We start from the raw sequence: 14,720 nt of genomic DNA, 5'->3' as shown, positions 1-14,720 counted from the left end.
GTTATGGGCCAATATGTTAACTTGGCGTACCATATTTTAAAAGTGCCTTCTTTCTTTGCAGAAAGATAATTATGTGGAGGAACTTAAGCATTCCATTGTCGAATATTCCTTGGTGGTAGAGGTAAGATTCTGTTTCTAATATTCAAGCAAAGTAAAAACAACAAAAAAAAGTCGCAATTCCTGTCTTGAAACCTAGGCCTTGCGTATGGAGAAGACAAAATTAGAAAATCAACTTCTGATGCAGCAGGAGCTAGCTTCGTGAGTAATGATCCAGAACATCATTATTATTAACATTATTATAACAAAATTCAGCCATGATCTTATTGGATGGCTGAGCAGGCTTGAGGAGCTGAATGGCTTTCCCCTGCTCCTAATTCAAATATTCATATAAAAGCCAGTAAATTACATTTGAGCTGCTTACAGCCTATTTGTAATCCATTTCCCATAACAACGTCTCTCTAATTACTCATAGTGAGTGCATTAATTTGCCAGAAATGCCTCAAGATGGACCCAACCCAACCAGGGCACCAAGTTCCTTGCAGTCAGAGCTGTTGAATGCTCAATATGTTTTTGAGGTATGTAGATTGAAGAACCTCGACATTAATTGAAGAACTCCTCTGTTGATTCATTACGATCTGGAACGCACTGCCTGAAAGGGTGGCGGAAGCAAACTCAATGGTAACTTCCAAAAGGAAATTGAATAAATACTCAAAGAAAAAATTGCAGGGCTTCAGGGACAGCATGGATGGGGTCAAACAACTGATGCAGGTATGGGACTGAATAGTCACCTCCTGTGCTGTATCATCCTATGAATAGTGTTAGATGTAGTTGAGGTTTCCTATGAAGGTTCTCCTTGTCTAGATTGATGCTGAGGCAAACAGTGAAAATCTCCCTTTTAGCAGACTTGTTAAAAGGTACAGAAGGAAACATTTCCAATATGACCAATGGTGAGCTTTTGAGCAGGAAAGTTTATTTGCCTTTATAATATATGTAAACATAGATCATTTTCAGTTGACTGTATAGAAAATTTGAAATAATGTGCAGACTTCTAAAATTTAAGATCAAAATTTCCGCTAAATTTAGCATTCCGATCAGAGTTCCTTGAACATTGCTTTGGAGTTGGGGTTTTGCTGATCACCAGTTGAGTTTGGTTGCTCCATTACAGGAAAATAGATCAGACATACTGTCTTGAAACCTTGTGTCGAGTTATTTTAAGAACGTTGCTCTTGAAATAATAGACCAAAGGTTTTGTGCATGTTTCTTTTTCAGACAAATAGTTCTGAATGGTCTAGTGCCTCAGAACGTAACACAATGGCCTTCGAAGAGACATTGGATAAGGAGGTGCTGATGCTGATGCAGGGCCCTGGGATGGAGAAGGCATCTGTTCAATTCAAAATGATCACCTCACAGATGGTAAGACTCTCCTGCTCAACAGCAAAATGCTGCAGATACTGGAAATCTGAAATAGTAAAAAAAAATGCTCAAAATACTCAGGCCAGGGAGCTCCTGTGGAGAGAGAAACAGTTAAGGTTTCAGGTCAATGGCCTTTCATCAGAATGGAAAGGTCATCGTCCTGAGACATTAACACTGTTTCTCTCTTCGCAGGAGCTGCCTGATCTGAGTATTTCCAGCATTTCCTGTTTTCATTTTATTTTAAAATTTTATCTGAGTTGGTGCAGTGCAGTTTGACATTGTGAAGAAGGCAGAATATGGAGTCTTGATCAGTGACATCAGCTGTGGCTCAGTGGTGGTATCCTCACTTCAATCTGGAGGTTGTGGTTTCAAGCCAAGCTCTAAATAGTAGTGCTGTGCAAATTTTAATATCTTCATGTACAGCAACAGTGAAACTAAGAGCTTTTCTACACTTTTGCAAACAATCAACATTTCTATTCAAAGTGTTATTTGAAAAGCAGGTGCAGTCACCAATATTGATGCATCAGAATCCATGCTAAGTGACCGGGGAATCTATTTTTCTTGGTGTTGATTGAGGTATAAATATTGGCCAGGACACCAGGGAAAATTCCCCTGCTCTTGAAATAGTGCTGGGAACCTTTTACATCCATCTCATGGGACAGACTTGGTTATCTCCAACACTGCACACTTGCTCAGTAGAGCCTCAGCCTAGATTTCGCTCAGCTCATCAAGTGAGACTGAAGCTTGCAGCTTTGACTCAAGTGTTGCATGTTACCAACTCATTCTCACAGCTACTGCTTTGTGCCTTTCTCTAACAGGGACCTGGCCCCATGTGCAGGGCTAAGATTGCCCAGAATTCTGCTGTCTGTGTCGTCACTATTTGGGCAAACATGACAGAGTTTTGCTTTCTGTTCCTGTTTCTGTGCAATGCTGGTAAAGAGAATTTCAGTCTTCACAACCTCAGGGCAGCAAGGGATAGCCCTTGAGCAAGTGGTAGTTGCCTTCTCATTGAACTGGAGCCCTTGTGAAGGCACATCACACAATGCTGTTGGATAGAGCATTTCAGGATAATGACCCAGTAGCAATGAATGAATGAATACAGGGTATTTGTCCAAGTCAGGATGGTGTGTAACTTGGAGTTATAACACAGCTACAATATTGTTGCTCTTGTTCTTCTCAATGGCTGAACTGTGGGAGTGGAAGAAACTGCCATAGTAGGGTCCCAAAAACAGCAAACGGATGACAAGTTAAATTGTTTCTGGCAGGGCTGGGTATATTGATAAATATAATCCATGAGACCTTTTTTTGAAAGCATTTGAATGGGGAATTGAAGAGCTGTTTGTATTTCCAAGCACAAGTTACTCAGTCCCTTCCAACGTGATATGTGTTGATAGGATGATTCAGAATGAAATTAAATAATGAAGCCAATAAATGTGAACTCAAATTGATAAGTTGTCAAACCTGAACCACTGAAGTCAGAAAACTACTGTGACATCTTCCCATTAATCATGAATTATTCTTTGTACACAATTAAACTTCTGTTATCTCACCTTACCCCTCCTAGCTTGAAGGCGGTGACACTATCTGGGGTGTAGTTCTAGAGCTGAAATGGCCTGACAAGAGAGACCGGTAGCAACACTAAAATTAAATGCTGCAGTTGCTGGGAATCGGAAATAAAAATAGAAAATTCTGGAAGCACTCAGCAGGTCAGGCAACATCTGTGACCAGAGAAAGTGTGTTAACATTTCAGGTCAATGACCTTTCATCAGAACTGGAAAAAGTTAGAGATTTGACAACTCATAAGCAAGTGCAGAAACAAAGTGTCCTTTCCTCCCCCACCCCTCTCCAAGCTCAACCTTTCCCATCGTGAGTTCCAAATTCAATTAAAAAAAAAATTTCTCCTGAATGGAAACATTTTCTGATTCTATCCTATTAAACCTTTTCTTCATGTTAAAGATTTTGGTCACCTTTCAGTCTTCTCTTTTCTAAATTTAAAAAAAACAAGGCCGCAGCCTTGTTTAGATTTGCCCTGAACTGACCTCTACTGAACGACCACTGCCTTTACAGTAGTGGTCATTCAGTAGCAGTTGGGAGCAGGAAACCCACTTTGGATTCCCTCGCTAAACATTATCATGAACATGTCACTCCCACGGTTAATCTGATAAGGCTAGCTTACCCTACTTAGAGCAAAAATCAAACTGGCAGCTTCCTTCTGTATGACACAATGTAACATCCTGTGCATTTATGCAATGACTTCTTGAAAGAGCTTTTAAATTGTTGATGTAAAATATTTTTCACAAATTGCAAAACTTTCATCCAGTCAAATAGTTTGGGTTTATTTTATCGAATGACATTCAAAATCAGAATCTAGGGCAATTTGATTAGTCAAATGACGTTGCTGTTCAAACTTTAGTAGGACAAAGGGACTCAGCCTATCAAGATCAGGGCAAATGTGATATCGGGAAATCCTTCCAATGAAGAAAGATTAACTCCTGGAATTGAATTTGGAAGTCTTGGAATTATTTAAACAATTGTCAAATAATTGGCTGAGGTTGCTGGCTCTGAGTGAGTGGTTTTCCACGTCCATATTTACCTTGTCTGTGAAAGCCTTCTATCTTGTAAGATGATGGTTGCGCCCATGATGGTCAACTGTGTTAGGCATCGCCTGGTTTGGCTCAGGATCCCCACTCTGGCCTGCAGTCTCTGCCACATTTGCTGCTGAGGGAGACAATGAGCTGAGAAGGTGCACGATTCACTGGCCTCTGTTTTCTCTGGGCCCTCTTCTCGGCCAACGGACCTTTTCGTTTCTCCTCGCCTATTCCGTTGCCCTTCCAAACAGTCGACCTCCAGAGGTCACGGCCGTCAGTGACTGTCTCCCATTTGTCAGTGTCAATGACTGCCATCTTCATATCTCACTTGCAGGTGCTCTTATAATGGAGGTATAGGCATCTAAGAGGTCATGACACAGTGGCAAATTCACCGTACAGTTCTTTGGGTTTACGGCCGTCAGCCATCCAGATGGCATACTCCTGAGTCCTATGCTCCTGTGTTTCATCCGATGAATGTGGCCAATCCAGCGCAGATGCTGCTATCTTAGCAACATGCTGATGGAATTAACACGCTCCAGGACCCATGAGTTGGTTACCTTGTCCTGCCAAGAGATGCCGAGGATACGTCTGAGGCAATGAAGGTGGAAACTGTTCCCCCTTTTTCCTGCCTGGTGTATGTTGTCCAGATCTCACCACTGTATAGGAGTGCACTGAGGACACAAGCTTGGTAGACTCACAGTTTGGTGTTCTCAGTCAGGTTGCTGTTGCTCCACACTCTCTCACTCAGCTTGGATATAACAGCTGCAGCTTTTGTGATGTGTGAGTTGATTTCAGCATCAAGTGACAGATTGCTGATGACTGTGGAGCCTAGATATGTGAAGCTATCAACAACCTCCAGTGTCACATTGCTGATAGCTGGTGATATGACAACATCCTGAACCATGTCATTTATCTTCCTGAAGCTGATGGTCCAACAAAACTCTTTACAGGTGTGGGAGAGTCTGTCCATTTGTTGCTGAAGGTGTTCTTCAGTATGGAATGTTAGTACAGCATTGTCAGCGTAGGGCAAATCTCTGAGGAGGACTTGCCCCTTCATCCAACTCGAGCAAGATTGAACATCTTTCTGTCAGTTCCGGTTTGAAAGTAGTTGCTCTCTGTGGGTGACCTGAAGGCATGTGACAGCAGTAAAGAGAAGAATGTGCTAAAGAGTGTCGGTGCCAGAACACAACCCTGTTTGACCCCACTGCAGATCTCTATGGTTTCTGATGTTGCCTCATGAGAGCTGCCTTACACAGCATATCCTCATGGAAAGAGGAGATCACATTGAGCAGCTGCAGTGGGCAGCAGTTTTCTCCTGTGGTTTAAACACATGGCCTCTGCTCATGTGGTCGAATGCCTTGAGAGGTTGATGTCAGCAATATCTGTCCCTTGTTCATGACATTTATCTTGTAGCTGCCAGATTGAGAAGATCATGTCAATTACAGATCTACCAGTTCTGAAACCACACTGGGATTCAGGGTAGATGTGTTCAACCAGGATCTACAGTCTGACAAGGGCAACAGTGACAAATACCTTTCCCACGATGCTCACCAGGGAGATGCCATAATAGTTATTGCAACAAGGGTCTCCCTTGTTTAATTGTACAGGCTCACAAGCTTTGCATCACTCATCCCCGGGGGCACTACCCCCCCCCTCCCTGTAGCAGAGACAGAAGTTAGTGCAGATGCTGCAGGAGTGCCAGTTTCTCATGCTCGATGAGTTCGGGCTGTATGACATTATCACCCATGATCTATGCCAAGCAAATTAGTGGCTTTGCTAAGCTCCTCCCCTATGGGTTCGATATCCAGCTCTGCCACAACAGGCAGGCTTTCTATAGTGTCTCGAGCTTCCTTGGCAAGAGTGTTTTCCCCCAGAGTACAGAGTAGGGTAGTGTTCCACCAATCTCTCCAACTGTTTATTGCAGTCAGTGATTACCTCCCCAGCTTTTGTTTTCAAAGGAATAGTTTTCTTTGCTAATGGACCTGTTGCCTTTTTGACCCCTTCATACAAGTCACTGATATTCACTATGTCAAAGGACACCTGGATATTCAGGCAGAGTTGTAACCAAATCGTTGTTGGCACACTGCTGAGCAGACTGTTGGACTTTACTTTGAACAGCTCTCGGTACATTTGGAGTTTTTTTGCTCTGATCTCTCTTGTAATTAGAGAGCCCATCCCTTGGCTTCAATGACAGGTCCCATCACAGGGATGTTAGCTTTGAACCAGTTAGCATTTATCTGCTCTTGCTTCCCATATGTTGAGGGTGTGGTATTGTAGATGATGTCCAGAAGTTTGTTGCATTTTGCTTCTGCACTCTGTGCATGGGAATGAGGGACAGCACCTGTTCAATTGAGTCAAGGAACTGTTGGTTTTTATCTGGGTAAGCAGTATGGCTGACATTGATATGAGGGATGGCATTTCTGTTTCAAATAAAAAAACTTCAAGCATTCTCACCTGATTGCACACCAGGGAGCGATCTGTATCACAGTCAACACTGTGGTAGCTGCAAGTGTTGAGAATGTTGTTCAGAGAGTCTTCTGTGATAGTCAGACCAACTAATGCCAATGCCCTGATTTTGGATGTGTCCAGGATACCTTGAGGCATTGTTTGTTCTGAAAGCAGGTGTTAATTGTGCAAAGCTCGGATAGTCTCTGCCCATTCTCACTTCTCTTTCTCAGGCCATGATATCTCAGGCAGGGGGGGCTATGCCGCATGGTCTGGAGGGAGGAAATTCCAGTGCTTGGAGCCCAGGCAGCAGGAGATTTGGTCACCAGTATAGGGTTGCCAACTGTGATTAAATGTATTCCTAAAGGTATCACCACATGCCTTTTCCCCCTACCGCCACCCCCACCCCTGCCACACACCAGCCATTAGTCGGCCAACACATCCATCCTTGTGACATACTGCCTTCCTACGCCAACTGGAAAGCAAAAGGACTTACTACCAATTGGATGATGCTTGACTGTCAGTTTTTTTTGCCCATATTCAATATTTTTATATCTGGTAAAGACAAATGTTCAAAGAAAATGACCAAAAGCACCATGTCCTGATGATTTTTCTCCAGGATTGTACACAGCAGTGTCCTGGAAATTGATTTTCAATTCCTGTAGACTCTAAGCCAATGCTGGAGAGTTGGCAACCCTATGCACAAGATGTCAGAATTGGAGGAATGCAGATATCAGAGGGTTGTAGGGCTGAGGGAGATGAGAGATATAGAGGGGGGCTAAGGTCATAGAGAGATTTGAAAATGAGGATAAATTTTTTCAAATAGGTGCACAATAACTGATAACCAATCTGGGCCAGCAAAGGGCGAGCAGGATTTGGTGAGAATTAGGCAGGCTGAATCTTGGATGAGCTCAAGACATAGTTGGCTGAAAGGTGGGAGGAATAGTTGAGCCAGTTACTATAACTATGCCATTACTATAGCATCGATAACATTATTATCGCAGGTTAACAAAGAGGCAGCTACCCTAATGACTTTGGAATATTGAGGTGAAATATGGAGTACTCTACCTTGAGACATTTTGCAGTTAAATGGTCACCTTGCAAGACTTTGGCATTAGAGTACTCGAGCACAAATTGAGAGAGATAAATGGGTGGAGGGACTATAATGATATCATAAGATTACATAGTAAATGTGCATCCAACATGTAATGTGATGTGTCTCGTGTGTGTTGAAGGAGATTTAGCATGCCTGCTTGTGTGCACTAGCTTGTTCCTTATTTTCAGCCAATAGCTCTGGCTAGCAGCTATGCAAAAAGAAAGCCAAATATGTTAGCCTCTCCCTGTCAGTACACAGTCTTTCCATTGGCAGATCCTCAACTGTGCTTCCTTGTGGCAACACATCAAACTGGATCTCTAGCTGTCCTAGGCTCAAGCTTCAGAGGAATTTGGAGGAGGATCGGCTCCCCTGACATGCAGGCCTACCAGCATGTGGACATTCCCTGATACTCATGAATCAGACCCCCAGCTGTGGGTGAACAGCTCCACTGCCTTGTGGATACCTCAAGGGAATTGAAGACTAAGGGAGTAAGCTCTGACAAAAAAATCTGGAGTGGAGGCCAGAGGTGGATTGATATCTAAATATGTCATCTTTCCAGCAACATCCACAACCAAACCAGTGCCCTAATTGCCCTTGAGAAGCTGGTGGTGAGCTGCCTTCTTGAACCGCTGCAGTAGGTACACCCACAGTGCTGTTAGGAAGTTCAAAGATTTTGACCCAGCGACAGTGAAGGAGCAGCGATATATTTCCAAGTCAGGACGGAGAGTGACTTGGGGGGGAACTTCCAGTTGGCGGTGTTCCTATTTACCTGCTGCTCTTGTCCTTCTAGATGGTAGTGGTCGTGGGTTTGGAAGGTGCTGTCGAAGGAGCCTTGGTGAATTGCTGCAGTGCATCTTGTCGATGGTACACACTGCTAACGCGCATCGGTGGTGGAGGAAGTGAATGTTTGTGGAAGGGGTGCCCATCAAATGGGTTGCTTTGTCCTGGATGGTGTCAAGCTTCTGGTATTGACAAGTGGAGAATATTCCATCACACCCCTGACTTGTGCCTTGCAGATGGTGGACCGGCTTTGGGGAATCAGGAAGTGAGTTACTTGCCACAGGATTCCTAGCCTCTGATCTGGCCTTGTAGCCACAGTATTTATATGGCTAGTCCAGTTCAGCTTCTGGTCAATGGTAACCCCCAGGATGTTGATAGTGGGGATTCAGTGATGGTAATGCCATTGAACATCAAGGGGTGGTGGTTAAATTATCTCTTGTTGGAGGTGGCCATTGCCTGGCACTTGTGTGGTGCAAATGTTACTTGTCATTTGTCAGCCCAAGCCTGGATATTATCCAGGCCTTGCTGCATTTGGATATAGACTGCTTCAGTATCGGAGGAGTTGCGAATGGTGCTGAACATTGTGCAGTCATCTTCCCACAATATTCCCATTTCCCTTGATGTCATTGGTATCTAGAAATCTATCAACCTCTGGAATGAACATGCTCAATGACTGAGCCTCTTGGGGTAGTGAATTCCAAAAATTCACCACCCTCTGACTCAAGAAATTCCTCACTATCTCAGTCCTAATTGGATTACCCCTCATTCTGAGACTGCCCCTGGTTCTAGAACCCCAAACAGGGGAAACATTCTTCCTGCAGCTAGCCTGTCGAGCCTTGTAAGAATTTTGCACCGTTTAAAGAGATCACCCCTCATTTTTCTAAACTCTAGAGAATACAGGCCCAGTCTCTTCAATCCCTCCTCATACAACAATCCTGCTATCCCAGGGATTTTTTTCTGGTGTACCATCACTGCACTCCATCAATGGCAAGTATATCCCTCCTTAAGTACCTCTGTTCCCTCCTTTAAGAGGCTCCTCAAAATCTAAACTATTGGTTATCTGTCCTAAGACTTTCTAATGTGATTTGGTGCCAAATTTGGTCTAATAACACTCCTGTGAAGCAACTTGGGTTACCTAACCATGTGAATGGCACATTACCTGTCAACATGCATTTATTATGTAGTGCTTTGATGTTCTGAGCTGCTTGTGGGATCAGCACATGATGAGTTAAAACAGCTTTCTGCTGAGCATGGGATGTTTTGCTCCTTCGACAGCAACTTCCAAACCCATGATCACTACCACCTAGAAGAACAAGAGCAGCAGATAGATGGGAACACCATCACCTGGAAGTTCCCCTCTAAGTCACTCACCATCCTGACTTGGAAATATAATGCTGTTCCTTCATTGTTGCTGGGTCAAAACCCTGGAACTCCCTCCCTAACAGTACTGTGGGTGTAACTACACCACATGGACTGCAGCGGTTCAAGAAGGCAGCTCACCACCATCTTCTCAAGGGCAATTAGGGATGGGCAATAAATGCTGGCCCAGCCAGCGAAGCCCAAATTCCGTGAATGAATTAAAAAAATAAGACCTGAAGAGGGCAATATAACAATGGTAACAATGATTAGAAGAGATTAAGAAGAGTAAAGTGCATTTTGTTCAGATGTCACTTTCATGTATTGTTAATGTACTATGATTTAGTGATGTTGTGCATGAAAAGATAGAATTAGTATAAGAGTATAATAGAGTATAAGCAATATAAATTTTCTCTCCAAGTCTCTCACTGTCCTGACTTGAATTATACTGCCGTTCCTCACTGCTGGGCCAAAATCCTGGAACACACTCCCTACCAGCACTATGCGCGTACCTACACCTGATGAACTGCAGCAGTTCAAGAAGGCAGCTCACTATGACCTCGAGGGCAATTAAGGATGAGCAATAAATGCTGGGGTTGCCAGCGGTGCCCACATACTGTGAAAGAAAAATATTTTTTAAAGTTCTTATTGATGCTGTGTGCTGTACTCACTGGAACTGTGAATTATGAAGCACCTGAGCACATGTATGGAATTGCCTTGTCTCATAAAAAACCTGATTCTGTGATGTAATAATCACAGGTGTCGATACCATGTCTAAAATAACAAGATGAATTAGAACAAGGAAGCAACTCAACAATTTACTGGTTCATGTGAATGGCCTCTGCAGCCTAAACCTATCTCCAGGAATGATCTCTGATCTTACATTCATATTTATTTCATCACAATGTAATGCCAGCTGTTTCTCCCATTTGGGACATAAAGATCGCTGAATTCCAAAGGGTTAGTGAAATACTTCCCTTTCAGTAACTGACTCCTAAATATACAAATGTCAATAATTTTCAGACCAAGGAGCTCTCTGAAGAGATTGAGGCACTGGTGACGTGGTTGAAAAAAATAGGTGAACTGAAAATAAACTGCAAAGATTTGAATGAAGTTGAGCTAGAGGTAAGTCTCAAAGCCTTTTCGGGTCTCCTCTTGCAATTGAGGTTTTCAGACTTTGAAGTGGTATGGAGTATTACGTACTTGTGGTTTGTTTTAATTTCAAAACAAATTGCATTTAACCAGCTCTGGATCTGATCATACAGAAAAGATTGCTGTACAGTACAAAAGATGTGGCTCAGTCAGTTGCGTCACAATCACGTTTGAATTTGAGTTATGATTCATTTGAGATGTTGGTGTCAGTCCCTGTTTTTAATGTTCCAATATTTGCATGCGTACATGGTGTTGAGAATTATTTCTGTATTGAGTCCCGATTATGTTTGACGTGTGAAACGTAGGTTTGGCTCTGATCTCCAATAGTTAATTATAGGTTTAACCCTCTTGGTATTTAGCGCAGAGTTTTGGGGATGCTGCAGTTTTTGATTTTGCAGCACAAATGCTGATCGTCCTTAAGGGAGGGCAGGTAACATTTACACTAAATTGTAGAAAGTGAGCACTTGCCCAGCAAACATTCCAAGTTTGGCACCCTGAAATAATTACACAGGGCAGGAGCCAACATTAGGAGGAAGGAGACTTAGGGATGGGAGAAGGGATGATTATTAACTTACGATTTCAACATATAGTACAGTTTTGTCCGTATATTGGTCTGCCATGAAGCCTTGCCAATATTACACTGGATGTATTTTAATCATTATGGTTGGGTGCATGCAGTGAAAGCACCACCAACACCAGATCAGATCTGACTGCCTCCACTTGTTAGGGCAAAACGTGAAGTGAAGCTCATCTGAACAATTTGCAAGTGGATTCCCAGATCCCAGTTATTGGATAACAAATGAGAAAGGAATTCTCTGTACTGGTGTTTTTTGCTCAGGTTACAATTTGTCATTTCTCATGTTTGGTATTGTTGTCCGTGAGACTCAGCACAGGTGCCTCATTTATAAGTGCATTTGGGTAAATTTTACGTTGTCAGTGTCCGTCATTTGCAGCCTGTGGTTAGTTGATATTTCTATGGTGACTATAAATATAATCTGATTGCAGAAGTGTTTCCTCCCACTCACATTGAGTTAGAAGCCGGATTATAACACTCGGGGGGTGTATAGTGCCGGCAGGCAGACGTGTGCTAGGAAACCCCCCCCTTAAGCGTGGTTTATACTCCCTTGTGTTTAGAAGATTGTGGGGTGATCTGTGATCGAGGTCTTCGAAACAATAAAAGAATTTGATAGGGTAGATACAGAGAAACTACTTCCTGTGTTGGAGGAATTCAGAATAAAGAGGCAGAAATTTAAAATTAGAACTAAGCCAATGAAGAGTGAAACTAGGAAGTACAATTTCACAAAGTGTAACTCTCCCAAAAAGGCTGTGGATGCTGGGGGGTCAATTTAAAATTTCAAAACTGAGATTTTTGTTAGGTAAAGATATCCTGGGATATGGAACAAAGGGAGGAAAATATGGTTTAGATGCAAATCATGATCTGAATGAATGTTGTATCATGACTGCAGATCACAGCACAGAATTACTTACGGGCATAGTGAACTTTTTGAGAAGATTTTTTTTTAAAAAAAGGACATGCAAGCAAAAACTAGCTAAGAATGTAAAGTGACTGCTTTCTGGAAAATTCCTATGTGGATTATACTTGACTTACTGGTCCAGAGTGCCAACATGAAACTTTGCATCTGAAAAGGTGTTGAGGCCTACTTCAGACAGAGACACTTGAAAGGAAGAAGTACAATGCAAAAGACTGAACTTTTTCTCAACAACCACAGGAGATTATTGGAGACTGATTACCACTTCTCAGCAGAAACCATCTCCTATTGAGTTATGTCTTAGAATGTAAACATGATCTGGGTTGAAAGAAAGCAGATTCTGGGCGAAAGATATGTTTGCTTTTCCCTTCCAGGAACACGCAAGATAAGGGGTTTAAAGATCCAGCTGCAAACCTGATATGGGTGTGCTAGTGTGTGCTGTGCAGGTCACAGCAAAGAACATTAATTAGACATTGCTGCAGCTTGCAGGTAAAAGTCTCTATCTCTCTCTCTATCTCTATCTCACTCACTCTTTCTGGCTGGAGGCAAGTCAGCAAAGCCACAGTCAAAAAGGAAATAGGACAGCTCCTTCAGCTAAGCTGCAGAACCAAGTGTCTCCAAACCAACTGCTCAACTGACAAAGTCAGCTGTACCAGATTTAAAGTGATTTGCAAAAGAAGCAAATGTGATGTGAGAAAAAACTTTTTCACACAGTGAGTGGTTCAAGTCTGGAATGCACTGCCTGGAGGTGTGGTGGAGGCAGGTTCAACTGAGGCATTCAAGAGGGAATTAGATGATTATTTGAATAGTAACAATGGGGAAAAGGCAGGGCCATGGCACTAGGTCATAATGCTCATTTGGAGAGCTGGTGCAGATGTGATGGGCTGAATGGCCTCCTTCGGTGCTGTTAAAATTCTGTGAACTTGTTTTTCACCAGTGGGTGCAGGCATTTAAAACATAAGCCACTTATGAAAGCCTCCATTAAATAACTCTCCTTAAGTTTTAAAAACTCCTTACTGTTTCCAGTAAGAACACACCTAGAGAAACATAGGGTAACAGGGGCCAGGCAGGCAGCCACACTGGCTGATGATTGAGCTGATCCACAAACCTTTGTCCCAGAAGAGACCATCTCCTAGGAAACTGAGCACCCATGGGAGAGAAGGAAATGCTGTGGGCCCTCAGGTAGAAAGGTGAGATGAAAAGTGAGGCCAAGAAGCCTGTGTGTTTTAACTGCTGAAAGTTAGGGTCTCTGGGCCAATACTGGAGGTTACAGGAAAAACCAGTGGGACTTATTGGGACATGTACACCATGTGCAGAGAATGGGAGTCTGAGCATAGCAGACCAGGCAATGGCCCTGACTGCGGCTGCAAGTCTCTGTAAATGCACTCCTGAGAATGTGGGTGAGGTTCAATAAATCCCTGAGAGTTACAAGGATTTTGTACCTGAAGGAAAGGTGGCCACATTTCCCCAGGGTGAGGTGAGTAAGCCTCTAGTGATACTGAGGAATACAGGGGCCAGCGAAAATCTACTGCTGGGAAAAGGCATGATCTTCCCACCAGTGTGTGCAGTAAGTGCCAAGGTGTTGATAAAGGGGATTGAAGGAGGGTACATGCCCATCCCCTTATATCAGGTGTATCTGAAGTGTGACCTTGAGTCAGGAACAGCACCCAATTTGCCTGTGGACAGGGTCGACCTCCTCGGCAATGACCTGCTGAGATCAAAGGTCACAGCATCCCCAGTGGTTGCAGGGAAGCCAACTATGGTCAAGGAGATAGAATAGCTGCAGGAGAAAGTGCCTGGCATTTTCCCTTACTGTGTGGTAACATGGTCTATGGCCAGCCAAGCTCCGTCAGTGGAGGCTGTAGTGGCACTGCAGACAGGAGCCCCTACAGTCTGGTTATCTGAAACCTTTTTTGGGAGTCTAGAAGACCCTAAGGAGGTAATGAATAGATCTTCCTTGGTAGCAGCCCAGCAAGCTGGCCCACTTTAAAAACATTAGCTCAGACAGCCCTTACTGAAGCGGAGGCAGAAACAGTTCCTGAATGCTACTACATTAAAAATGAGGTGCTAATGAGGAAATGGAGACCCCCTCACAGACCTGCAAATGAGGACTGGACGGTGACCCTTCAGGTAGTGATGCTGCCAAAGAACCGTAGGGAAATATTATGGCTAGCTCACAAAATTCCGATGGCTGGGCATGGTGACTGGCCAAGCCCACATCAGCCTGCATTTTACTGGCCACACCTCCACAGGGATGTAGTAAGGTTTTGTAGAATCGGTCACACCTGCCATGTTGTGGGAAAACCCCAGCTTGCAATAAAACCTGCACCTATGATTCCTGTGCTAGCTTTTGGGGAATTGTTCAGCAAGGTGTTAGTGGACTGTGAGGGGCCCCTTTCC

The 14,720-nt window shown here is 43.4% G+C and overlaps 1 protein-coding gene across 1 annotated transcript in view; it reads left to right on the top strand.

The window, feature by feature from the left end:
* LOC121286105 (lymphoid-restricted membrane protein) overlaps nucleotides 1-14,720 on the top strand; it is a 158,583-nt gene that overhangs the window by 33,694 nt on the left and 110,169 nt on the right. The window contains exons 11-15 of the mRNA XM_041203097.1: nucleotides 62-121; nucleotides 197-258; nucleotides 473-575; nucleotides 1,270-1,413; nucleotides 10,702-10,803. Of these exons, the coding sequence (XP_041059031.1) occupies nucleotides 62-121; nucleotides 197-258; nucleotides 473-575; nucleotides 1,270-1,413; nucleotides 10,702-10,803 (471 nt within the window). The remainder of the gene's footprint in view (nucleotides 1-61; nucleotides 122-196; nucleotides 259-472; nucleotides 576-1,269; nucleotides 1,414-10,701; nucleotides 10,804-14,720) is intronic.

This window comes from Carcharodon carcharias, chromosome 13, assembly GCF_017639515.1.
Source record: "Carcharodon carcharias isolate sCarCar2 chromosome 13, sCarCar2.pri, whole genome shotgun sequence".
NCBI lineage: Eukaryota > Metazoa > Chordata > Chondrichthyes > Lamniformes > Lamnidae > Carcharodon > Carcharodon carcharias.
This window is presented reverse-complemented; position numbering and strand designations above follow the sequence as displayed.